The sequence below is a fragment of the Amphibalanus amphitrite genome, unplaced genomic scaffold (genome assembly GCF_019059575.1).
Source record: "Amphibalanus amphitrite isolate SeventyFive unplaced genomic scaffold, NRLGWU_Aamphi_draft 002197F_arrow, whole genome shotgun sequence".
Classification (NCBI taxonomy): Eukaryota; Metazoa; Arthropoda; class Thecostraca; order Balanomorpha; family Balanidae; genus Amphibalanus; species Amphibalanus amphitrite.
Window position 1 is genome coordinate 3,738 of NW_024883688.1, and position 27,749 is coordinate 31,486.

The following is a 27,749-nucleotide window of genomic DNA, read 5'->3' on the forward strand; positions in this document are numbered from 1 at the left end:
TGGTTGGAAAACCTCCGTGTGACTATGACGTCTCCTCTACTAATACCCTAGGTTGTAGGTTTTAGGTTGGTAGGTTCAAGGTTGTAAGTTAATAAGTAAGGTAAGGTCAGGTTAGAATATGTTTTCTATCTTCACTATACAGTCATCTACACATTTACCAGTGCCCAGATGTGCACAGCACCGATGTAACCGAACTAAAAACCAATGGCATCAGTACTCAACCCATGCCGGTGAAGCGAAGTGGTGGCATCCCCCTGCCTTTGGCACCCTTTAAAAAAAAACTAAAAGAATTATACAGGAATTACCATATTCAATTGCAAGTACCTAGTTGAAATAAAGTACAAAATGAAGTTGTGGAGAATCTCAATCTCATCATTATCAGTCAATTTGTGCTAAGAAAAAAACGGCCATCTCAGTCTTATACCAGACTGATACCTACATTCTACAATCTATAATAATCACGATCAAAAATTTACTCCACTTACTTGGTTAACCAGGAAAACTGGTATGTATATGAACACAATAGGTGAATGAGGCAGAGAAAAAGCCTAGGGAATCGCGGACGAAAGATAGTACCTACACACACAGCTACGGGCACAACCCGAACGGTTGGTTGGCTGGCACAACACACAGGATAAGCTGAGACTGTTCAATTTTGAACTAAGTTAAAAGCAAGTTTCAGATACAGGCTAATCAGAGAAGGCTACGAATCATTTGTGACCCGCTGATACGCTTTGTGAACAGAATGGTCAGAATGGTTGAGAAATACTGCGCAGGTATTGTCTGTTACATTTTGCTTCCAGATCCCGGAAAAAACTTCATATTGCAGCTTGGCCAAGAAAAAGCTGCAGGCCCCCGGCAGAAGGTTCCTGGGTGAGTCCTGGGTAGTCTTCGTTCAGGCCAAGGCCCGGCAGTAGTGGCGGAACACCTTCAATTACTGCCGACTTTTGGTCCCATTCTTTCCATGCAACACCCATAGGACTAATGTGAACAGTGAAAATGCCAAAATCAAAGGGGGGTACGGTGCTCTGGCCGGTGCCCTCCCCGTTCCGCCGCCTAATGCCTATGCCTAAAACTACAGTAGGTACACAGAAGGCCCATGCCATTATTACCACTCTTGGCTTGCAGTGCTGCAGCTACCAAGGCTATAGAACTCCAGGGTAAAACATCATAGAACTCCGCAGCCACATCGAAAGACGAAACCACCGGGCCGATCGAAACTACCTAAAGGAAAGGGTACCAATCGACTAGTGTCTATAGGGGAGAGTGGGGCAAAGCGGCCACCCTAACGCTTCTCACGATGCCAACGCTTGATTTTTAAACTTGGAAAGATTCTTTCTATACCAATGTGATCCCTATTAAGTTGCCTTTCATTTCAACTGCGTTTTATTTCCAAAGGCGTTCACATATGGAAGATATTGACATAACTTTAAACCTATGCATATTGGCCACTTTGCCCCATACCCTGGGGCAAAGCGGCCACCGGCGTCTTCTCAAGTCCCGATATGAGAAACAAAATAGTTGCCACATGTACGACTAGGGTATTCGATGGTGACAAGGTTAAAGCGAGGATGGATGTTTGCTTTGTTAGCATCCCACCTGTAGGTAAACAAAGAAAGGATTTTCATGAAAAAACATTTAATTGCATTATTTGGTAACTCATGCAACTGAAAAGTGGCCAAGATGAATGCATGACGACACATTTGAATATAAATAATGTTTTTATCCAGATGGAAACAACTTATGGCCAATTGGGGGGTGGCCACTTTGCCCCGGCCACTTTGCCCCGCGCATACCGTCCGAGACAAAAATATTCCAGCTTAGCTATTAGTGGGGTAAAAAACATTAAAATTGGTAGAATACATGTACGATAACAATGCAATGTATGGACAAGAACGCTTATAAAAATTCCAAACGGTTATGAAATAACATAACATTTAAAAATTGTAAACATAGTTGGTAACCTGGCAAGAAATGCTTTTCCGTGTTTCACAGAACAATGGTGATGGGCCTGAAACCCCGGTCTGGCTCATTCGAACGACCGTGAAGAGAAGTATAATTAGAAACCATAAATTGGAACTGACGCCAGCTATGAAGGGCTAAAACGATGGGTGGCCGCTTTGCCCCGGGTGGCCGCTTTGCCCCACTCTCCCCTACTCTATAGCAGGGGTCGGCAACCTACGGCCCGCGGGCCGGATCCGGCCCCGGACGATCTGACGTCCGGCCCGCGGCTGGTATCAGCAGCCGACATTGTGTTCCGGTCCGTAGTTCCTTCAGAAATTGACTTTATTATACAACAGGTACAGGCACTCGCTACTCGTTACCCCTCATGCAGACACGTGCTTTGCCTGTGTCAGGTTCGGTGCAGGCGCACCAGCTTGCCCCGACACTGACGAGTGACGGTGTTTTTCCCCAGTGGCGGATCCAGGGGGGGGGGGCAAAATGGGCATTTGCCCCTCCCAAACGGCATAATTTTAACATTACGCCTGTGGACGAGGCATGGAAAGAATCGATAACTTGTTATGGTTTGTCCCTCCCAAAAAAAAACTCTGAGCTGGATCCGCCTCTGGTTTTCCCGTCGCCCCTGATGCCGGCGAGGTGCCAGCCAGACCCGTCGATGCACGGCGACCGCGGTACCTACCAGCTGACGCTGTCGAGCAAGAGCGCGCACATTTCACTGGTAGGTGCAAGAGGGCCGACCGAAGCATACCCTGCAGTTTGAAAGCCGTTAGATTCGGAACCACGAATGGCAGCTCCTTCAACAGCTCTATATCTGGAGCCATTTTCCGCACTGCTGGCGGAGATTCTCGATCTCTAAAGCTTTGCGGTACAGCATAACTTCAGGCGCTCTCCCTTCCTGCCATCTAGCGGAATAAAAATGTCGCGGGCCGCGGCAGTGGAATCGCCATTCCATTCCTCTCTGTTGACTATCATGTCAGCACAACATTCGTCTGTTTTTCTTTTCAGCCGCTTATTCTAAGCAGTAACCGACGGCACACTCCGGAGGACTGATTGGTGTTTCGGTTCTCCCTCCAGGCTCCAGGTACTGCATCGCAGTGTTGCCACCATGCACGGAGGACGCCAGAGGACGGTCCGTCAGTCTTCACGGCCCGCGCGCTGTGCCGGCACGGGTCACACGCTCGGTGAAGTAGCTGGCCTGCGCACGCAGGCCACAAGAACAGTGCTCTCCGTGTAAATTTCACGACCGGAAGTGCGCGAGCTACTGACTGGGAGACGGCGCTCGCGCTGACGCTGTTTCCTCGACGTTTAGGCAGCTCCTGGCGAGGTGACCGGTCTTGCTGCAGGTCTAATAACGCCGTGCCCCGGGTCCGCCGTGGACCGTGGCGACCCGCTGGTCTGACCGACCCGCCGGTGTCTTGGCGTATCACACCCGCTGCTGCCGAGAACACGTTCGTCACTCAACACTGCCCGCGCCAGGATGCTGGCCAGATCCAGGCCTTCTGCGCGCGTGTCGGCCCGAATTGTGCTGCTAACGACGTCTGGTAGGCTAGCCCGGCGATGAAAGCACTGGCCAGCGCCCTGTGCGGCCCGTCGCCATACAGCGTGGTGAGTCGGCGCAGCTCCGCCAGGTAGACGTCCGCCGACTCTCCGGGCTGCGGTGGGCGGCTTGAGTACGCGTCATACGCCGCCAGCGCGTCCATGGCTCCACACATCATACAATGGGTCTCTGACAGCGTCGGCAGAGTCGCTGCCGCCTCTGGTATCTGCAGCCAGGCGGCGAAGGCACCGCCCCCATGAGTCGCACAGGCAGCACGCTGGTCATGGTGGCTGCACAGCACCTCTGCCCGAGTGAACCACTCGACGACGTCTCCCCTCTCGCCGTCGAACTCGGGGATCAGTAGGAAGGCAAGGCCCGGCGCATTTTTGGTCCCTGTTGTTAACCGTGCTGAGTGACGGAGCAGGGCGGTGCGTGGCGGGTCACGGACGTATGAAGGAGAGGGATAACGGGGAGAACTTTCAACAGAGGGCTGGGACAGAGAGGGAAATGCCCACGAAGATGCGCATCAGCTTTGGTTTTGGAGCCGAAGAGGTGGGCAGGTGGCAAATTAAGTGGTGTTAATCCGTTTATTATTATGATCTCATGTCTGTTCTCGGATCGCACTGGCTCGGCTTGGTCCGTGTCCTCTGTCCGTTATGGTCCGTGTACTCTGTCCGTTATGGTCCTTGTCCTCTGTTTATCATGGTCCGTGTACTCTGTCCGTTATGGTCCTTGTCCTCTGTTTATTATGGTCCGTGTACTCTGTCCGTTATGGTCCCTGTCCTCTGTTTATTATGGTCCGTGTACTCTGTCCGTTATGGTCCTTGTCCTCTGTTTGTTATGGTCCGTGTACTCTGCTCGTTATGGTCCCTGTCGTCCGTCCGTGGTGGTCGGCGTCATCTGTCAATTTTTTTTTTTGTATTGAGAATGTGCTGAACTCTGCAAGAAGCGAGAGAGGCAATTTTGAAACGCTGCAGCAGTTAAGGATATGCAAGTGAGCTGTACCCAATATCCATTGCCACACCCGGGTCTGCATCAACATAAGGCTGCACCCGATCGACCCGCTCATGAGTATGGGAAAATAAATTTCGTGATTAATTTTCCGTGTTATTTTGTGATGGTATTTGAGAATTGAGTCGTGCACGCTCCAAATTTTAATGCAACCAATTTTTGCAGGCTTTTACTTTGTCTGAAAATTTTACCGGCGCAGTTCGCACAGTTTCAGAGCAATAACCCGCCAACAGAGACAGACTCACAAGTCACATACATTCATACATAGTTTTAGAGTTTTATAATAGTAATTTGATTTATAAGAGCGAAAAGAAATAACCTCATGCTCAATAATATCGAAATTAAAAATGTTAATCCAGAATATATTTTCGTGAATGTCACTTCGTCGGTGGATTAATATGCAGAATTGATGGGAAAACAAAGCAAAGTGTTTCGTATCCTCCGTAACGTGAATGACACCGACCGTTCAGTGACAGTCACGAAAATATATTTTTGATTAACAATTTTAATTTCGATATTAACCCGAGCCTGCTGCCGAGCCCGAGGTGCTCTGAGATTCCGCGCCGGGCCGGGGGGAATCTCAGAGCACGCGGTAAGTGTCTGAACGTGAACACCCCCTTCTAACTCGGCTCCTGGGCCACGTAGCGACACGCGGTAAGCGGCAATCGAAAGATTGTCCAAAATAAGGACGAAAACACTCGGTCATTTTTTGGTCAGGTCAAAGGTCAGGTCACCAGTGGTCGACAAAGGTAAAATGTTGACTATTTCAGCATTTTGGAAACTGCCGACGGCTATCTCGGGAACCGATAGAGCTACAGCGCTGCGGAAAAGCGCATTCGATAGCACTTTTACAGATCTTTCTGAATAATGCTCTCAGATTTGACCTCAGGTCAACGGCTTAGCCTCCAGAGGGAAAAAACTATTTAGCCGTTATTACGAAATATTTTTTTTTTCGGCAATAACTTTTGACTCAAAAGAGCCATGACATTGCTTTTGCCAGCATCGTGTTCCTCTTGTCGAGACGCGTCGAATTAACTATAGTTTGACCTTGAAAGGTCAACTTGAAAATTTGACCTCAGGTCAAGGTCATGATCTGACCGGAAAAGGTAATCTTGCATATCAGTCGATCCGCAACGTCGAGCCAAACACAGCTAAGGCGTTTTCAGCGCTCTAGCACGCCTCTATCAGAAGTTATTAGCGAAAAACTGTTAGATTCTGTTCGTGACCTGAGATGACCTCGGGGACATAACGAGGGGTCACAGTTGCCATTTGCCGGTTCAGTGTTCCCATTTAACCCTTGTACGTATAGGGGCGGCGGGTGGTTTTTCGTTAAAAGCTCACGAAAAAGGCATTGGATCACGACCAAATTGTACCCTCGAGCCCATCTTTTTTTACCAGTCCGGAAAATATCATGACCTGAGACCAGTTCTACCAACAGAAAAGTAACCGCCTGCCGGAATTTTTGCCTCAAGACCGCTTCACATACGGAGCGTAAACGCGATGGGCTCGTAAGCGGATAGGGCTTTACCGCTTACGCTCCATATGTGAAACGATCTTTAGGCAAACAATTCCGGCAGGCGGCTATATTTCTGTTGGTAAAACTGGCCTCTGGACCCATAATGACCGTTGGCTTATGAGCTTTTTCTGGAGATCATCTTGAGCCATAAAATCTCACTTCAAGAAGTTATAGCGGGTCCCGATTTTCTCGACACTTGTCATTGCCCTCTTGAATGAGACGGAATGACCAAGGACCTTTAAAATGGGCAGCGGCGGCTTCCTATTGTCACGGGTAGCACGCTCGTCTTTTTTATGCACAGCTCCATCTCAGAGTCCGAGAGGCCGCGGGGGTCCGATCGACTCCTCCCCCTTACGTTAGCGGCTGTTGAAACGCCAACAGACGGGCGACGGTTAAAAGTTGCAGCTGCAGCTGACCAGACCAGATGCAACAGTCACGATGGCTCCATCACTGGAGCTACAAAATCTAAAAAAGATAGGCTTTCTCAGAATCCCTCATTACCCCCACCGAAAGGGTTTACCCCCATTACCCCCAAAGGGGGCATGCCTCACCATTTGCCGACCCCTGTTATAGACTATATATTTCGTGGTAGCAGGACCCCGATAGATAATCTCGTGATTGTGATATATTTTTCTAGTGCTATTTTATATTTGTGTACAAGCTGCCGGTCAATGCCGGTGATCATTTCTGTCCTCATTTCTGTTTAACACTCGCACCGACGGGGGTCTGCGCCAACTTCGTACCGACGGGGGGGGGGGCGGATGACCGCCCCCCCCTGAGATCTCGAGAACTAAGCAAGATGGCGACAAGCGGTAAACGGCATCGGATACGCACGGACAAGGTCTACAATTTTTACTAAGGTCATTTTCAGGTCAGGTCAAAGATGACGTCACAGGGGTCAAAAAAGTCAAAATGGTGGCGCTAGATATGGCGAGTTTTTCTCGAATAACTTTCGAACTAGTAAAGATAGGAACAAACTAAGGGCACCATCGTGATACTCTCGTCAATACGCATCGAATGATATATGAGTTGACCTCGAAAGGTCAAGGTCAAAGGTTGACCTCAGGTCACGTGACCTCGAGGTCAACATGTATATCAATCGATGCGTCTTGACGAGCTGAACACAATGAGACCATCCGCGCGGCTGTATCTTGTTCCTGTACGGAGTTACTGGCAAAAAACCGCTGGTGGCCTTTGATGACGTCACATGACCTTACAGCTGCCCAACAGCAAAACAGACCATAAGGTAGTGAAGGTTGATCGTATATGAAGTCATATATGGTATATGGGGCCATTCCGACCAGTTTTAGTGGGAAAAACAGGGAGTTGATTTTTCCCCCGTTGACTTATAATGGGGAGGTCGAGAAATTGACCTGACTTTAGGTCATCGATATCAAAATTCCGAGATATACAAATTGTAGCCACTAATAACTTCATAACATCCTGTGACTTTCAAAGGCCTCCGACATCCACTGTAGCTCTGGCACGGTGACAAAGTTGCAAAAAAGTGACTTGAGGTTGGGTCATTCAAAGTGACCTGGTGACCTGACCTTAAAAGTTAAGAGGTTCAAACTTGCATACCATGTGTAAAATTAATGAGAGAATAGTCGTACCAAATTTCGCGGCGCTACGCGCCGCGGTTTTCCCGCTATTTGCGAAAAACCTCAGGAGAGCGGATATCCACCCCCCCGTCGGTGCTGCGCGTGTTAACACAGTGATCAAGGTATTTTCATACCGAAAGCTTTGTGTGTCTAAATATACATTTGACTTGTTATTGTTATCATTTATCCTATTTGAAAGCCTATATTGTGATTTTAACTTTAAAAGAAGACATGGTAGTGTTGAAAGCCGACGTATTTTGTAATTTATTTTGCCGACGCGAAGTGCGCCGCGCACACTTCGCGTGTGCGCGGCGCCAGCGGCGGACGTGCCCGCGGGTCGCTCCGTCCCGCCCCTGTTCTCCCCTCTCCGCCGCATGTGTCAGTGCTTCATAGTCTGCGTCTGGCTTTCTGAGTGAATCCGTGAGTGAGTTCTGAGTGAATCCGTGGGTCGGTGATTAGCTGGTGTGACTAGGTGTGTCAATGGGTCAGTGAGTGATTGACTGGCGGCGCCTGTCCTGACCAGACAACGCAGTACTCGGATTGATTGGCAACGTGATCGGCCTCACCTGTTTGTGTCCTACGAAGATGGCGACTCACCGTGACCTCCTGCGCTGGCTGGTGTTTCTGACGGTTGTGCGACTGCTCACGTCCGTCATCGTGTCACACAGCGTCACCGAACGTGCTGCACTGTCGCGCCGTCACGCGCCGGGCGACGGCCGTGCCGGGTCAGCCGACTCACTGGCGGCCACCCTGGCCGGATCGAGGCCGGCCCGACCGCAGCGCGATCCTACCGAGGTCGCTCGCGCCGGTGCCCCGGGGCACGGACCTGACAGGCTGACCGCCCTGCAGTCTGGCGCCGGCCCGCTCCCGCCCCTACCCCAGCGCCGGCGCCCCACGCACCGAGGCAGGCGCAGCAGGAAGCGCGGTACGAGGGCCGGCCGGGTATGGAGGCGCGGCGCGCGGCCCGGGGAGCTGTACATCGCCCAGCTTAACGTGCAGTCAGTGCGCCCGCTCGGTAAACGGCTCGAACTAAACCAGGAGCTCGCCGCCTACGGATATGACCTCCTGATACTGAACGAGACTTGGCTGAAACCTGGAGTGACTAACCGCTTCATCACAGTGCCGGGATACCAGGTCTTGCGTGCGGATCGTCCGGATGGTAGTGGTTACGGAGGTGTTGCGATGGTCGTCCGTGACGGTATCTCCGTTAAGACGGTCGCCGCGCCCAACCGGCACAATCAGCGATCAAGGCTGGAGGCCCTGTGGGCGAAGGTGCAGTGTGGTGAGACTGGTGGCGTACTGATCTGCGCCGCTTACAGACCGCCCCACACCACCGCCCAACAGGACGACGACGACATCGACGAGCTGGACCACCAGCTGCAGCACATGCTAATCGGCCACAGCGGGATAATGTTGGTCGTCGGCGACTTCAACTTTGACCAGTCGGGTCGGGCCTCTGGACGCGCCTCGAACCGATTCAGTGCTCTGTTCTCGGACTTTTCGATGCGGCAGCTGATCACGGACCCCACATACCGGCCATCTGGATCTGTGCTCGACCTCATCTTCACCAACCAGGCGACATCTGTCATCCGAGCCGGAACAGTCCACTGCAACATCAGCGCGCACAACTTCACCCGTGCAATCGTCCGCCTTCCACAGCACCGACCACCATCACACGCCGTCGTGACGGCGAGAAAGTGGACTGGGCTGGACTCGGCTGAGCTCAACCAGCGACTGTCCATCGTCAACTGGGCCCCAGTGTTCGACTCGGAGGACCCGGAGAAGCAGTGGGACTACTTCGTCGCCAGCACAATCCGCGTGCTTGATGACTTGGCACCGGTCCGGCGAGTAAGAATTCGCAACCCGACTGCGCCGCCCGTCAGTAACGCTACAAAAGAGCTTATGGCCGACCGTCGTGCCGCTCTCCGTGACGGCGACCGGCAGCTGTATAAGCAGCTGAACAGGCGTGTGCGTGGCAGCATACTGCGTGACAGCCGGAACGCGATCCGTGATCGGCTGCGGGACGGCGGTCCGTCCTCGGTGTGGCGCAGTGTGCGGCCGGTCGTGGCCGGTAAAAAGGACGGCGCGGCGCAGCTCGTGGATGTCGATGTCGACGCCCTGAACCGACACTTTGTTAACCTCGGACCAAAGACTGTGGCTCAGGTTGACAGGTCGGGGCCAGACCTCCCTGTGAGGTTACCGCGCGTGTCGACTGCGGCTTTCGCACTGCGAACTATCAGTCTGGGTGAGCTGCGGCGCATTGTATCTCGCATGAAAATTTCGACATCAGCTGGTGCCGATGGTCTGTGTATCAGATTTGTAAAAATGTGCTTTCCTACCATTGGATCAAGTCTGCTGCACAATGTTAATACTAGCCTGCGTACCGGCATTGTTCCCGACTCATGGAAGCTGTCAATTATTCACCCGATACCAAAGACGGTCCGTCCTCATCTGATTTGACCAATTTCCGACCGATGGATATTGTTCCGACCATCGCCAAAATTGTAGAAAGAGCTGTCCAGGAGCAGCTTTACAGTTACTTTAATGACAATCATCTTTTTAACGCTAGTCAGCATGGATTTCGTGCGCATCATTCTACCGAGACGGCTCTTTTATGTCTAACTGACAAAGTGTATCATGCCATGGATTCTGGACATGTATCGCTACTTGTGTTGCTTGATTTATCGAAATGTTTTGATGTCGTAGACCATTCTAGACTGTTGGAAAAACTGGAACTGTATGGTGTACATACGCTCTGGTTCGAAAGTTATTTGTCGAATCACAGGCAGCAGGTGTCTCTGTCTTCCCGTACCACTGGACGCAGACTGTCTCGCGTGCTCCCTAACCCACTCGGAACGTATCAGGGGTCTGCGCTCGGTCCGTTATTGTACAGCATTTACAGTAATGACATGCCGCTGTACGTTGAAGACGCCCACATTATTCAGTACGCCGATGACACCCAGGTTTTAGTCACTGGTTCGAAGCATGACATGACTCAGAATGTTTTGAATATGGAGCGCAGTTTGGCCGACCTGTCATGGTGGTTTCGAAAGAATGTCATGAAGCTTAATGCAAATAAGTCTCAACTGATCGTTTTTGGCTCTCGTCAAAATGTCAAACACCACGTCCGTCTACCGCGGGTCTGTACTGGAGGACTCCGAGTCCAGCCGGTGACCATGGAGGCACTGTGGGGGATAATCCAGGGGATGAAGCCGTCCAGCTTCGAGGGCCCCGACGGACTCAGCGTGAAGACGATTCAGACCTTCTTCGACGGCTTCGGACACATTGTGCTGGACCTGGTTAACGCGAGCCTCGAGACGGGCACGGTTCCTGCATCGTGGAAACACGCTACCATAACACCGATCCCCAAGGGGAAGCTAATCTCATCCGACCCATCTAGCACGCGGCCTATCTCCATGCTGCCGGCGATCACCAAAATCACCGAGAGGGCCGTCCAGCTCCAGCTCGCCGAGTACATGGAGAGGCACCATCTGCTCAGCGAGACGCAGCACGGCTATCGGAAGAGTCACTCCTGCGAGACGGCACTTCACGTAGTGACCGACGACATACTGCGAGCGATGGACAGCGGTGAAATCGCCCTCTGGGCGATGGTCGACCTCTCAAAGTGCTTTGACATGGTGCCGCATGACAGGCTGATCGACAAACTACTTCTATATGGCGTTGACCCTTTTTGGTTCACGGACTATTTAAACGGTCACACACAGCACGTGCAGACGGTGAATCATGAAGGACACGAGATCAAATCAGCCGTGAAACAGAATGCAGTCGGTGTGTACCAGGGAGGTTCGTTAACCCGCGCCCTGCTGGGGGGGGGGGGTGTTTGAACACCCCCCCTTGTGGTTTTTCGCGAATATCTCAAAAACGGCGGCGCGGAGCGCCGCCGTTTTTGGTACACCTTATCATACATCAATTCTACACATGTTGTGAAAATTTCAGACCAAGGTCATTCAAGGTCAGGTCACCAGGTCACTTGAAGTGACCTCACCTCATAAAAACTTTCAATGTCTGTCATAGCTACACCGAGTGACCGATCGCTTTGAAACTTTCAGCGATTGCTAAGAGCAATAGCATGTACAAAATGTATATCTCAGAATTTTGATATCGATGACCTAAGGTCAGGTCAATTTTGCGACCTCCCCATTATAAGTCAATGGGAGAAAATTGAAATGCGCCTCTTTTGGATGAAAGACATTATAAACACTCCCAAACACCGAATTACAAGTGGTTTAGACACACTGAACTTAAAAATAGTGTCCGTGACCCTTGTTTATGCCCTGAGGTCATCTTAGGTCACGAATGGTATCTAACAGTTTTTCGCAAATAACTTTTGATAGAGGCATGCTAGAGCGATGAAAACGCCTTAGATGTGTTCAGCTCGACGATACGGATCGACTGATATGCAACATGACCCTTTCCGGTCAGGTCATGACCTTGACCTGAGGTCAAATTTTCAAGTTGACCTTTCAAGGTCAAGTTATAGTTCATTCGATGCGTCTTGACGAGAGGAACACGATGCCGGTAAAAGTAAGCTCGTACAAGGCTTGGGTCAAAAGTTATTGCAGAAAAACTGTTTTCAAAAAAATCGGCTATTTTTGCAGTTTTTGCCCCCTGCAGGCAAAACCGTTGACGTTAGGTCAAATCTGAGAGAATTACTCGGAAAGGGCGTTAATAGGGCTATCGAATGCGCTTTTCCGCGGCGCTGTAGCTCTATTGGTTCCCGAGTTATGCGTTGGCTTCTTGGAAATTTTCGACATTCGACCTGGAAATCGGCGAAATTTTGCCTTCAATGACCTCTGGTGACCTGACCTTTGACCTGACCAAAAAATTGACCGAAGTGATTTCGTCATTATTTTTTACGCTCTTTCGAACGCCGCCTTCCGCGTATCGCTACGTGGCCCAGGAGCCGAGTTACAAGGGGGGGGGGTGTTCAAACACCCCCCCCCCCAGCAGGGCGTGGAAATCCAGGACCCCCAGCAGGGCGCGGGTTAAGTTGTATACTGTGGTGTGTGTTTTCCAACGACCTCTGTCTGCATGTGCCGCCGCCTGTAAAGGTAGTGCAGTTCGCAGACGACACCCAGATCTGGATCACGGGCAAGAAACAAGACTTGCCTCAGCTGGTGACACAACTCGAGACCGCTCTCCAGAGTATGTTCGACTGGTTTTGTAGCAACAACATGAAAGTGAACGAGGCAAAAACTGAGCTCAAGTTATTCGGAACAAGGCAAATGCTGAGAGATATCGCGGAGGTGACCGTTAAATTTAATGGTGCCACCATTAGATCTATGAACCAGGCCCGCAACCTAGGAGTGATATTTGACCAACACCTCGACTTTCGTCTGCATGTAGACCAGCTTGTACCGAAGTGCACCGGCATGTTACTCGCTTTGAACCATGCAAAACACGTGATTCCAATGGCCACTGTAAAATATCTCATTACCGCGCTAGTTTTTCCCGTGATGCGATACTGCATGTCTGTATACGGCATTTGTAACAAAACGCAGGTCCACCGAATTCAAAAGTTGATTAACTTCGCTGCGCGTGTTGTGTCTGGACGTCGGAAGACCGACCATATTTCTGACGTGGTTCGATCGCTGGGTTGGTTCAAAGCAGACGAGCTCATTTCCTATCATCGAGTTCTTGTCATTCACCGACTCATGTCATGCCTCGTTCCGCCGCCATTAGCGCAGACTATCGGTGCTCCTGCTCGCCGCCAGCACGATCACGACACACGGTCTGCTGACCTCCTGACTGTGCCACGTATTCGTACCGAGACTGGTCGCAAGCGCTTGTGTTTCAGCGGTGTGAAATTGTATAATGAGGTACCGAAGCCTGCAGGAACCTCATTCAAGACTGCTGCAAAGCGCCACCTGCGTGCCGTCGAAACGTGACGAGAGCTGGAGCCGGGAGGTTTGTTGGCGAGTGCTGTGATTACCTGTGCGCCCTATATGGATAATGGGTATACTGTCACCTGCCTTACGTTTTTGTTTGTGTATCTGTGCTTTGGATGGATGCTACTGTATGTTTACCTTTTATCACTGTTTTATTTTTACTACGTACGATGGCGAAAAGCCACCAGTTTGCGTGGATCTATCGCGAATACACATTGAATTGAATTGAATTGAACTGGCGCCAGTCTCAGTGAAAATTGACGATACTGTTATCAACGAGAGCGCGACCGTTCAGAGCCTTGGTGTCATATTTGATAGACACATGCTGTTCGACAGTCATGTCAACCGTGTTGTGAGGCGATGTTCGGGTACGCTGCTGTCGCTGCACCACGCCAACCATGGCCTGCCGGCTGAGGTGCTGCCTCGTTTGGTGGATGGTCTCGTGATGTCGTCGATTCGCTACTGTGTGTCTGTGTACGGGGCGACCGGCGCGGTGGGCAGTTGCCCCAGAGAATCCAAAAATGCATTAACTTTTGTGCTAGGGTTCTGTCTGGCAAACGTAAACATGATCATATTAGTGGCACTCTAAAATCTCTGGGCTGGCTGTCCGCTGGTCAGCTCCATCAGTACTACACTGTGATGGCGCTGCGTGGACTGACTGACGTATCCGAGCCTGAGGCACTGACCGCGCTGTTTGTGCGTAACCGGGAGGTGCACGCGCGAGACACCAGGTCAAGCAGTCAGTACCGTCCGCCGCGCATCAGGAACGAGTTTGGAAGGAAGCGTTTCGCTTACAGAGCCGCCACGCTGTACAACTCGTTACCACCAGATGTTAGCAATGGCCGGAAGATCCGAGGACAACGTTCGGCAAAGCGCTCAAGCAGCACATGCTGAATCCTGACTAATGTCACCGTTCTGCGTCGCTTTTATTTGCACCGACATCGTGACTGCGCCGTACGTATGGGAGTGTGTATGCGAGAATGTGATATGTGACATGTTTATTCCTATCTTTATCTTACTCATCTTGTCTTTTGTTACCTGACGAAAACACGTAATAGCCATTTTACAATGGATGTGTTTGATATGTGAAATAAATAAATAAATAAATAAATAAATAATACCTTCAGGCTTCAGCTCAACAACACAGATCAGTCAATGTACAGTATGACCTTTTTCGGTTAGAGCATGCATGATTCAACTGAATTTAGGTCAAACTTTAGATAATTTACCGCCTCTCGATAAGAGAGACACAACAATAGAATCGAGAGAACGGTTCAACGTCTGCTATGTTATGAACAGGCAGGGTATTTGATAGTTTTTTTTTTTAATTCTCGACTGTCAAAGAGTGACATTGAAGTGTGTAAGCATTGCACTCGCATCGCCTCATTTCTACACACAGATCAAGCCGTCTTAGAGTGTTTGTCGCTAGCGATCAAGCTCTACCTCCATCCGATGAGGTGTTGCTGTCTCCGTGAGCAATGAGCAATGCCCACCGTACCGGCCGAGCGTCCTACCCAGTACTTTCCCAGTCTCCCAAACCTGACCAACTCGTACTCGTAGCTCAGGCTTAGGTCGATTTGGGGCACCCACGGCCCTATAGCCGACGATTCATGCTCCCAGATCCACATCTTTGTTGGTTGCTAGCGCCATATCAAACCCACTCAATATGCGTTTGGAAGAGGACTGAGTGAGCTCTCGAGTGGGTGAAGAGCCGCGCGCGGACGGAGTTGAGTTGGGACGGGTCCGCGCGCCGGCGCTTCTGATTGACTCCAGCCGACCGCCCCGCCGGCCATCCGGCTGCCTCTCCACTGCTGCAGTGAGGCGCGATAATTGCGCTCTGCAGCGCGCGCCGTCAGTGCGTGATTGTCGGCTCGTTATGGCTCAGCAGCAGGTGTGCGCAGGTGCCGCCCCCGGGGAGGAAGGGGGGCCGCCGGTGACACGGACTGGTAACAGCGCGCGGCGCTCCGGCACGGGCTCCGTCAGCGGCTAATCCCTCTCCGGGCCGTCCCTAATTGAACTGTTTGGGCCGCCGTCCGATACCTGAGCGATATCAGCGGCACCGGGCTACCGGCGGCGCGCCGGCACTCAGACTCGGATCGCTCTGTGATTGATCGCGTGCACACCGGTTCGGATTCCTGCAGGGAGACCATCTATGGCGGCGGGGCCGGGGCTCTGCTGACAGGCCGTGACGGCGGGCGCCCACAGTCGCCGCCGATTGTTTGTTCCACAGGTGTCGGGCCAGAGCGTTATCCCAGGCTCGACGGCGGCTGTCTGCCCGAGGGCGCGCCTCCCAGGGGCACGTCGGAGCCGTCAGTCACAGTTCCACCCGTTATATAGAGGCTGTGTGACCGATAACGCGCAAACAACCGTCCTCTCCACGCTGCTCATGAGCTATTGTTTAAATGCGAGTGCACGATTTTAACACTTGGTGGTGTTGGATGAAAGCGCAATTTCATTTAGTCAGCAGTACCTACCTATCCTCGAAGGGCCGTCGGGTCGTGACATGGTTCACAATGAATTTTGCTGAATGACCGTAAAGTGCACTGATCCCTAGGTTCCTCTATCTATTTTGAAATATTAGCGAGATAACATTTTCAATGTCGTTTAAAATCACACGATGGCAGCAAGACCATGCGGTTTTACACCAAGAAAAAAGCGAACACACCTCCATTTATCCGCGTTGCACGATTCTATCGAACTTTGCCGAGTGCCTTCAATAAGCATGATAACTTTACCTATGCAATATGAAAATAAAACGCAATGCTAAATTGAATAAAAAACGCTTCGAATTTATCAATACTTATTATCATGGGTCCAATGATCCATGCCCTCTCGATTCCTAGTGAATGGATTGCACGCGCATCGCTGCAGGGTCTCCTGGTAAACGCGCCGTTCTGGAGAAGGTGATGTCAACTCTGGAGCCGTTGGCGTAGAGTAAAAGGCAGCACTCAAAAGTGCTCACCATGATAAACATTTTGCACTTCGAGACTTGTAAAAAAGTGAGTTCAGTTGCGCTTTTTGTACGCGCTGCCTAAAACTAAAAAAGAGTATGCAAATATTCATGAATCGTAAGCGCGAATTCGACAGCCATTCCGAATATTTTTGGGATAGAAAAAAAGATGAATCGCTTGAAAAAAATGTTATGTGAAGTTACATCAGCCCCAATAGGAAATATTTGCCACAGTTCAAAGGAAAATGAGAAAATCATTATCTGACCCTATTAAAATTTACGTATACGTTTTGGTTTGATGAAGGTTCAGTTTTTTTTTTTCGCTGCGTTTCGTAAGTGAAATTTTCCATTGCTATCTACGGCTGACGAATTTCCCAGCTGTGCAGGCCCCGCCCCCGCTTTGATGACGTCACGGCTGTGGGCGGGTCGTGCCGATACAAAGGTGGTGCGTGCGGGCCGAGCTGGTGTCAGAGCTGCTCAGCGCGCCGCGCCGCGGCCCTCAGCGTGGTCGGGTCACGTCAGCAGAGGGAGGCGAGACTCCGCAACGGTACGTGAAAAGTCACACGCATACACACAACATTTTTGCATGTACACAAGAGTAGTAGTACACGTGTAATAAATGCATCTACTTAAGTGGAAATTCACATTTCAGTTACGTCATAATCAAGTACCTTGACCTTTCGCACAGAAAACCGCCGCCAATCTGCTGCCGTCAAACTCCTGTTAACCCGCGCCCTGATGGGGGGGGCCATTTTGGCCCCCCCCTGTGGTTTTTCTTAAATAGCGAGAAAACGGCGGCGCGCAGCGCCGCCAAATTTTGGGTACCTTACCGGACATCAATTTGACACCTTCACACAAAATTTCAAGTCACAGGTCACCTCAGGTCAGGAGTTATTGAGGTCAAACTGAGGTCATGTTCGAGTAAAAATGAGCAAAAAACATGACATCTTGAAACGCTCACCAATTCTACAGTTCACAAGCAATTTTAAAGTTCTTTATGTGTTTGTGTAGAGAAAAGACGGTGCTACAAAACTGCTATCTCGGATTTTTGAAATTTTTGGATTTTGACCCCCAAAAATAAAAAAAATGATTTTTTTAGAAAAACTCAAAAAATTTCCAAAATTTTTTCGAATTTCGTAAAAACAGGAATATATGTGATAGTCCCTGCGCTCTTCGATATACATACCAAATTTTAGATCGATACCTCTTTTTTTGGCCAAGTTATAGCGAAAAAACTGTTAAAAATTGATGACGTCAAATTTTTGAACTCAATTTTTAGCAATTCTAGACCTCGTAGCGCAAAACGGAGACCACCATTGAACTCCCCGTGACGAGCTGCATCGAATCGATACCCATTTTATGCAAAAATATCAACTTTGAAATTTGACCTAATTTGACCTGACCTTGACCTGACCTTGACCTAACCTTGACCAAAACGTGACCTAAGCTGGCCCTAAAGTCTGTCTGACCCACATAATCGCATTTGTCATGTAAAATGGACCATAAAACATGTATCACACGACACTTTCATATTGTGACCCCCAGTGACCTGACCTCTGTGACCTGACCTGGTATCAGTGACCTCAAATAGCAAAATATGTGTTTGAAGAACATTTCCCCATCGATGATTTTCAATGAAATGCATTTTACACGATTTTACAACGTATTTCTTGAAATGCCTGTAAACGGTGAAAATTCGACCTTTGACCTGACCTGTGACGTCATCGGTTTGACCGAGGTCAATGAAATTGGGTCACAAGGTAGTTCCCTGTTGGGGCTATCCAACACCGTTTACCGCTTGTCGCTATGTTGCGTGGTTCTCGAGATCTGAGGGGGGGGGGGGCCAAAATGGCCCCCCCCCCCATCAGACCGCGTTGCTCGGCAGACCCCATCTGGGCGCGGGTTAACTCGCGCCGTGCTGGGAGGGGGGGGGCTTACCCCTAAGGTTTTTGGCAGACCTTAGCGTGCATCTATTCTGCCCATGTGAAAATTTCAGACCCGGGTCGATCAAGGTCAGGTCACCAGTTCACGTCAAGTAACCTCTTCTTAGAAAAAGTTCCGATGCTCGCCATAGCCATGCCGACAGAGCGATCGCTTTGAAACTTCAGGCGATTGACAAACATTAGAAAAAATAATGTATTATAATGTATTAGAGAAAAAAGACAATGTATAAAATGGGTATCTCGGAATTTTGATATCGGTAACCATATGGTCAGGTCAATTTTGCGACCTCTCCATTGTAAGGCGGAAATTGAAATGCACCTTTTCGAGACGAATGTCAAACTAAACACTCTCAAACATCGGATAACAGGTGACATGAATCATGTTATCTATGCAGGTGAAAATGGCACACTGATTCGGAAAATTGCACCCATGACCTCTCCTTATCTCCCTGAGGTCATCTCAGGCCACGAAAAGTTTCAGCAGTTTTTCAGTAACTTTTGAGATACCTAGATATATACTAGCGCGATGAAAACACCTGAGCTGAGATAAGCTCAACGATACGGATCGACTTTTATGCGAATGGCCTTTTCCGGTCAGGTCATATCCTGATCTTAGGTCAAATTCTTAAAACGATCTTTCAAGGTCCATTCGACGCGTCTTGAAGAGAGGGACACGGTGCTGGCAAAAGCCATGTCGTATAGGTATTCCTGAGTAAAATGTTTTCAGAAACGCTTTTCGTAAAAAACGGCTATTTTATGAGTATTTCCCTCAAAAGCCTAAACCGTTGATTTTAACTCGAATCTGAGGGCGGTCTGCAGAAAGAACGTTTAATGAGTTATCGAATGCGCTTTTCTGTGGCGCTGTAGTCTTATTGGCTCCCGAGTTTTGCCGCCGTTTGTCAAAAATTGTTGAAATAGGCAAAAGTTTGACCCTTGATGACCACTAGTGACCTGGTCTTTCCCTGACTTGACCTAGAAAAACGGCTAAGTAAATATTTTAATTACTTTTGAGTTTTGACGCTCTTTTCAATACCGCTTACCTTACCGCAAGTCACTATATACCTGGCCCAGGAGCAGAGTTAGACGGGGGGGGGGGGGGGGGGCGGTGAAACGCTTCCTCCCCAGCACTGCATGGAAAACTCAGAACACCAGAACGGTCGCGGGTTAAGGCTGCCCCACACTGGAACTCGCATGCGGGTTGCGAGTTTGCGGGTTTTGAGTTTGCGGGCATAATACTAATTCATGAGTGATTAGACCGTTCCCTTATGGTAACTTCACGAATGCAGTGAAGCCGGTGCACCTTCAGAAACTTACATATAGTCGCAATACCAGCGCAACGAACCAAAATTCGACTCCAACGAAAAACCCGCAAACCTCGCAGAACTCGCAGACCTAGCAGCGAGGAAAATCGAAAGTTGACTCAAAATCTACTTTTGGAGTGTGATGCGAAGTCGCTCGCAAGCTAAAAACACGCAGACTCGCTTGTTAGATGGTAGTGTGGGTCACTCAGCCTAGATTGTATCTTTTGATTTTGAAGAAACCCGAAAATCCAAAAACTCGCAACCCGCATGCGACGTCCAGTGTGGGGCGGCCTTTAAAGAGACGTTGATCTCGTTGCATGTGTCATGACCCAGAGGCGCTTGGCGGCCTGCACTCGCCGTTTACTGCTAAGTGTCGAAATCTAAACGAATGGCGAGCCCGCTGTTTTTTTCTCAAAGTTACTCTGCCAATTACCTAGGTCATTAATTTCAGAAAATTGCTTCTTCGCTGCTCATTGCCTGTTAAAGCTTCGTTTTTGTATCCGTGCTAACTAGTTAAAACGTTTTAACAGGATCATTTTTCTTTCGTCTGGTAGGGTAGCCTGGGGCAAGACGCCCCAGATAATTTATTTTGCTACATAACTTTTGTCCTACATCACCTGGAAGGCCAAATTTGTGCTCAATGCGTTCTTTGGACATTTTACTTTAAATTCCACCCCTCAAATTCATTCACTCATGATCGGACTCCAAGTTAGGAAGTGATTTGTGAAGCAACTGCAAATGGGGCATTTTGCCCCAACCCCAGGGCAAAACGCCCCACGGCCCGGGGCAAGAAGCCCCATACTCTAGATTAAAGATTAAACATGCTAGTTGACCAAATCTTATATGAGAGGTCCGTTAGACCTTGGGAGGCACGGCACTGAAGTTAGCACCTTCCATCCTATCAGGTGTTCAGCTATGACACTATTGTATGAGCAGGTTTTTCACCTGCCTCATAAGGCCAAATAATAAATTATTGCCATGCAACTGTCAACCAAATACTTCCTTTGCCATCCGGTTGCTGAGAAAACTACACATAAATGCATAGAAACTTACTGTTTGCCAGCTACCGAACATTAGGAAATGGGTAGTACGAACAACACATGAGGCAAAACGCCCCATGGGGCTTTTTGCCCCGCGACCTGCTGGGGCGTTTTACCCCATCACGTAGTTCGGTCAGAAAACAACGCCTTGCACTCCAGCAAGACATAATTTAACACGAACCAACCCGGCATTATAAGCGTTAGATAATAGCTGTTCAAAATACATAAAAGTCGTTAACCTGATGTAGACCATAAAAGAACGCCATGATGCATAACCTGACAACAAAACATAAAAATCACTCCAAAAACACATTTTTGGCTATATCTCCCTAAGGAGTCATCACAATTTCTTTCAAGTCTGGTCATATAATGATCATATAGTGCACGTTTTATAGAAGAGAGAATATTTCCCCAGATCCTTGCCAGTTCCGAGAAACATCGGTGAGGCGTTTTACCTCGGCGGGGCGACTTGCCCCGGTCTACCCTACCAATGTTGGCAGATTCAAGATTGTTTCTCACTTTTTTCCTTGTAATTTTGAACATTCCATTGTTAATGCACGTACTGTCTTCATAGTCGCTAACGGGGAAGGAGGGGGGGGGGCGGGTCAATTAACCTCTGATCGAGCTAGAGCTTCGCAAAAAGAGCGCACTTACTTATTGCTTGTAAAAAGAGGAAACCTTATGACGAGAAACGCTGTGTACGAGGTTCTTAAATCCATGCTATCGAAATTTGTAAGCCCATTTTCAGGTGTTTGACCTGACATTGACCCGACCTGTGACCTCGAAATTCAAATTTCAAATACTCATTCGAAGCGTCTCGTCACGTTCTTTCGTTTGTCACCTCGAGCGTTGCGCTGTGCTTATTGGTTCTCGAGCTGCGGCTGGCGTTTAGCCACCCCCCCCTCCCCCCAGCAAACGGCGGTGGGCGAAATACCCCAGCAACTATACCGGGTCAAAACCGACGAATTTCAACAAGGAAGTTGTCAAGCAGATGCAGATTAGAATGAGTTGATGTATTGGTGTTGGTGGCTGATTCTCTCAGTATACATACTTGTACTACCATCGTTTATCTCGCAACGAGTTGTCAGCCATCACCGGTTGCCAAGCACTCGGTGGAGCTGCAATTTACTAGTCTGAGTTGTGTTACCCCTCCTCCTCATACCTTGTCTAGCTCGTACCTTTGTAATTGTTTCGTCCTGTGACGGTGGCCTGATCCAGCCGACGGTGAAGTGTGGGCGTCATTTCTCTGGGATTTCGGCGGACGGTTCGACCGGACGTGGGTGGGAGGTGGGGAGGGGGTAGATGGACGTCCCTCCAGCGCCGTCCACACTCGGCAGGCCACTGTCTAGTGTCCACACTCCACCGCCGGCAGTGTCCACACTCAACGGTCGGAAATGCCCGGTGCCTGTCGGCCAGTTGATAAGGCGCGATATTTCCAGTGGTGGCCCCGGCTACCTACTCCCTAGAGAGCTACTCAGCCCAACGTCAGCTCGCCCCCTCCTCATGATAACTGCTAGCAGACTAATGGTGAGCGAGAGCTGGTGTGCGGAAGTGCTAGGGACTGATATGATGTGGGGGACTGATAAGAGGGCTGGAATGGACTAAGATGCAGGGCGAACCAGGGCCCAGGAGTCAATTTTCGGACGCTTTATGTAGCTTACTGACACCACGCCCACGTGTCTCTCTTTTATCTGTGCCTCAGATGCCGAGCGCGCCGGCCGAGTTCCAGACCCAGAGACTCTGCAACTCTCGGCCACTGCAGTGCAGCTCACTAACCGTGTCTCTCTGTGTATGCCTCAGATGCCTAGCGCGCTGCCCGAGGTCCAGGACCCGGGAGCGCTGCAGCTCACTGACTCAGTGTGTCTCTTGTTATCTGTGCCTCAGATGCCGATCGCGCCGGCCGTGCTGGTGGCACTGCTGCCGCTCTGGATCCAGGCCACGGTCGCCGCCGCTCAGATGCAGTTCTCCGTAGACTGGGCGCACGGCAAGCGCTCGGCGGTGCCGCCGGTGCCGGCGGGGCCGGCGGGGCCGTCGGCACTTAGGCTACTCGACGAGCTCGACGCGGGCGAGATCTCCGTTCCGGCGGTCCACCAGCTGAGCGGCCCGCCGCCGAGCGGCCACCGCGGCCCGCGCCGATCCTGTGCCGTCGACGGCGCCGTCCTGCGCCAGGTCTTCGACACGATTATGGTGAGCGGAGTCAGTGTGTGTGTGTGTGGGGGGGGGGGTGATGGGGACACGTGAGCCAGCCAGTCTCAACCGTGGTAGAGAGGCTGGGCACCGAGGCCAACGACGGATACAATATAGGATGCTCTTGGTTCGACACGATTAATGCGTCAGACTCACTCGTGTTCTCTGCTCACCGGTTTGGCGTCTTCTGGCACCAGTGCAGTGGTGTGACCTTTGTTTTTAGATTCTACTGAGCCTCTCTAGATTGCAAGCTTTTAGGGGGAGAGAAAACTTAATGGAATCTTGTAAAATAGCTTATAAATTCCATAATAAACGTGGAGAGAAGAAACCCTGGGATAGTTCCAAGCGTAAGCAAAATATTTTCATTGTCATTGATGGAAATCAGTTATACAAAGCACTCAGTGGCGGATCCAGGGGAGGGCAAAATGGGCATTTGCCCTCCCCAAAGCCAAATCGTGTGGGCAAGACTATCTTTTTGCCCCTCCCAAAGCATGTAGCGATGAGCAAATCTAATGCGGCGTCGATGCCTATATGGACGAAAAGCAGGGCTTCTTTCCGTGACGGCCATTCCGAAGGAAGGATCTGACCAGTGGCTGCTGATATTTTGGGTCGATATGCTGATATTAGATTGAACCCCCTGAACTGAATGCATGCATAAGCATATGCAGTGTGGCCAATGGCCATGGTGTGGGGTAACACGGGGCAAGATGCCCAGTCGGGTAAGACGCCCACCACCCTATATTCGAAATTACCTAAGCAATCCACAGTTTTGTCATTTGTTAGGAGCCTCATTGCTGTGGAGCGTTCCGCGTAAAAAACGGCGACGTGCCTAGCCGCCATTTTATACCTATTTTTTGCATATGTTCTGAAAATGTCAGACCAAGGTCTCTCAAGGTCACGAAGTCACTAAGCTGTACGTCAAGTGACATAACCTAAAAACAGTTCCAATGCTTGCCATAGCTAAACCGAGTGACGGATCGCTTTGAAACTTTCAGCAGTTAATAAGGGTAACAGTACCTACCTATTTACAAAATGTTAGTCACATTATTTTTATATCGATGACCTAGGGCTAGGTCATTTTTTGCGACCTCTTCACTATAAGTCAATAAGAGAAAATTGAAAGGCACCTTTTTTTTTGGCAAACCTCCTGTCCGGTAGCTCAGATGGTAAAGCAGTGGACTCCCGGTAGTGAGAGCCCGGGTTTGAGTCGCTCCGGCGCTCGATATTTGAGACTCCCGACGGGGATGGTCTGAGGTTGGTGGGAGCAGCCGCAGCCAGTCAAAGTCAGGAATGGGACAGGCCGTGTCCGGCTTTGATGGGCACATAAAACATTGGCATTGTTAAACGTTAAACTAAATTCTCCTGTCACCCGGAATTACGCGATCGGACGGTAGAGGTCGGGCTCTACGCAACAAGCTCTGCTTAGCGTAGGCTCCGGCTCCCGTCAATCCGCCCTTTCAAACATTCGTGCTAAATTTATAAGAAACGTCACTCTTAACAATACCGAGTTACAAACTAAACAGCACACATGAACCGGAAAATAGCACCCGTGACCCCTCCTTATGTCCCTGAGATCATCTCAGGTCACGAAAGATATGCAATAGTTTGCAGCAATTCGCTAATAACTTCTGCTGGAGGCATTCTAGAGCATTAAAAATACCTTAGATGTGTTCAGCTTTACGATACAGATCAACTGATATGCAACACGACCTTTTCCGGTCAAGTCATGACTTGACCAAATGTCAAAGTTGTAAGTTCACTTTTTAAGATCAAATTATAACTCATTCGACGCGTCTTCGCGAGAGGAACACGATGCCGGTAAAAGTAAGATCGCACAAGGTTTGATTCAAAAGCTATCGCAGAAAATCCGTTCCCGTAAAAATAGTATATATTATGGAAGTTTCCCCTGAAGGCTAAACCGTTGATCTTAGTTCCAATCTGAGCGAATTATCCAGAAAGAGCAGCAACAGTGCCATCAAATTAGCTTTTCTGGGGCGCTCTAGCTCTATTCGTTTCCGAGTTATGCGCCAGTTCTTCAAAAATTGTCGAAACTGGACATAAATATTATCGGGATTTGGCCTTTGATGGGCTCTGGTGATCTGACATCTGACCTGACCTTAAAAGTGACTGGGGTAATTTGGTCATTATGTTTGACACTTTTTCAAACGCCACCTACCGCGTGTTGTTACGTGGCCCAGGAGCCGAGTTAGAAGGGATATGGGCGTTCAAACATCCCCCAGGGGCGTGAAAATCCAGGAGCCCCAGCGCGGCTGGGCACGGGTTAACATAAGACATGTTATACCATCTTACGGTAAGATGGTGTAACTGGCGTTGTAAAGTAACTTGGTCACTGGCGCGGTGGTGGGTCGGGGTCGCCGATGGTCGGCTAAACTTTTGCCCTCCCCAAACGGTTCGGCTGGATCCGCCCCTGAAAGCACTTGGTGCTTTCACATATACCCAGGTTCTAATCTGAGCCACGTCGCGTATCGCGTGCGTTTATTAGACGAGCGATACAATAATCTGCAGAATTTGACGGCATAAATTTCGCATAAAGCCTGACAAACGATGTCTGGACACAATGCTGACTGCCTGGGGCCTCGAATCCCTGCCTGTATGCTGGGATTTCTAAGGGACGGTTATTGAAACTATAAACAGTTCATCCTATCGACTCAAATGACTCTCTGCATTAGGGGCTTAACAATGTAGGCATTGTTTTTTTACCGCACAGTCGTTTTCACCCAATACTGTCTCACTTACGAAGGACAGAGACGGGAGTAGTTTTACCAGCTATCTGTAACTCAAAGTATGTACATTGAGCACCATAACGATATGACTATGATTCCCCCACCGCACCGGCTCGACCCTTTCCATACATATCACGCAAGTTTCGTCATAAATACGGCATTGTCACAGGTCTCATTTTTGCATTGCACGCAAACAAAAATAGGTAATTACAATAGGTAGGTATGCAAATTAATAGGTACGCTATTTAATGCATTACAAAGTAACTCACAGTTAAAAATCACAGATATCGTTCAACGCATCGAAATCAACCAAACATTTCTCAAGATATGAAGGGAGCGAATTCCCTCCCCTCCCCCGTCTCACAGTTAATTTACTTCCAGTAAAGGGGTTCAAGTATAACTTCTAAGGACTTTTTCCTGTCTATCAGTGTGTTCCAGTTAGTAAGTGACGTCAAGTTCAGTGTTTGAGGTCCTTCGATCAAAGCCACTGTCTGCGATTCTTTTTGCAATAGTCCACGGCCTTTCTGATATCTTTCAAAAGATAACAGCGGTATCCGGGGTGTCGAGTGACAGAATTTTGTTCTGTACAGCCAGAGCTCCCGTCTATTAGGGTACAACAAAACTGTTGGACTTATTTATGAAATCTGAAGGCGGAGAGTCACAAATAAAAAATAAATGATTATCATATAATTCTGATATATTTTACTGCCCCTAAACTAGGTATATGAGATTTAGATTATAAGCCTAATTAGGCATCATTTATTTATTTGTAGCTCTTGGCCATCAGATTTCATTACCTAGGGCACAAACTGGATTCCTGCAGAAAGGCGTCTGTAAAGGTGCAACCCATTGATACATCAAACTCAGCTGGATCAGCTGTTTGGCTCGGTGGGACCGAACAGAGCTCGATACTCACAAAGTAGGCACCAGTGCCACCTGGGGGCGTGGGTAGAAGACTGTCGGTCGACGGTGTCCCGCTTGGAGGATGGCGAAACACGGAGCCCACGCTGCCGCGATTGAAATGCTTGCATAACAGTGTCTACTGTCTATGGCTGCAACTAGCTGCGAAAAGTATATGCATGACATCAAAATCAATGTAAGGAAAAGCTGTATTTGTTTCCTGGTTGACACCTTGCCGTTGCTCTTCCAGCGGGAGGCGAACCGAGTTGCTGCCTGCCGGGTAAAAAGCAGCATCTATGATATCTACAAGACAACTTAGAGCTCCACTACGGCGACAGCCGAGAAAACACCGAGATATCTGCGGACAGTGGCTGTCTGCCGAAGCTCTCAGTCAGCTGTGTGGAGTGCAGACAGCGCTGTCTGTCGTGACAGGCCTCGGACGGTGGTCTGCAGACCACACAGACCACGGCTGAGACCGGAGACTGTCTGCGGGCAGTCTCAGAGGACCAGACCCATGGAGCAGACGGCGAGTGTCTGCCGGGACCGGCCTCAGGCAGGGAGTGTCCAGACTGCGGACGGTCTGAATGCGGTAGCCAATGGAGGATGTCTATTTACGAGGACCAGCGTCAGGCTGCCGGTATCCAGACTTTACATATCGACTGCATTCCGTGGATAATCAGACTGCAGACAGCACCTCAGTCTGACTCTGTAACTACTGCAGTGCTTATCTGCGGCAAAGGGCCACTGGCTTCGATACCCAGTACGCAAGCGCGACAGATACCGACTGTGTGGTCATATGCAGGTTCAAATAACCGATTTCATCACGACAGATCGCGGGTGTATGCCAGTGTTCCGTCAAGTTTTGTCAACAAAGCAGCACCCAACGACTCATTTGCGCAAAATGTAATGAAAATTCAATCACTCGGAGCTAGGAGAGCCCGCAAGGTCTCACGAAGGTCAGCACTGCACCTGAGGTCACATTAGGTCAGCCCTCTATTCCGCTGGTGACACTAGCTGTCCTGATTTGACCTCTGTCATTTATCACAACCATTAGTCAGCAATGCTTTGCTATTGGACATAAATTAGCCCCACAGTCCTCTTTGTTTCTTTCATGTTTCGTTTGTGCAAATAAACCTCAGCATTCTACA

The 27,749-nt window shown here is 49.6% G+C and overlaps 1 protein-coding gene across 2 annotated transcripts; it reads left to right on the forward strand.

Moving 5' to 3' along the window:
* Nucleotides 1–3,187: 3,187 nt before the first annotated feature.
* Nucleotides 3,188–27,749, forward strand: LOC122376553. 2 transcript variants are annotated; one of them, XM_043356452.1, is made up of 3 exons: nt 3,188–3,567; nt 22,655–22,957; nt 26,852–27,173. In XM_043356452.1, the coding sequence occupies exons 1-3, from the start codon at nt 3,520–3,522 to the stop codon at nt 26,918–26,920; spliced, it is 420 nt and encodes a 139-aa protein (XP_043212387.1). In that variant the 5' UTR covers nt 3,188–3,519; the 3' UTR covers nt 26,921–27,173. The 2 variants fall into 2 exon arrangements, with proteins under 2 accessions (XP_043212387.1, XP_043212386.1); XM_043356451.1 differs by lacking the exon at nt 3,188–3,567 and adding an exon at nt 16,869–17,033 and having other exon boundaries at nt 26,852–27,749.

What these genes read in the sequence shown, in the direction of transcription:
- LOC122376553 (XM_043356451.1), top strand. Translation starts at nt 16,890, where the DNA reads ATGACGTCACGGCTGTGGGCGGGTCGTGCCGATACAAAGGTGGTGCGT. An exon ending in GGAGGCGAGACTCCGCAACG is followed by an intron (nt 17,034 to 22,654) that starts GTACGTGAAAAG and finishes TCTGTGCCTCAG; the next exon opens with ATGCCGATCGCGCCGGCCGT. An exon ending in AGGTCTTCGACACGATTATG is followed by an intron (nt 22,958 to 26,851) that starts GTGAGCGGAGTC and finishes TTGCTCTTCCAG; the next exon opens with CGGGAGGCGAACCGAGTTGC.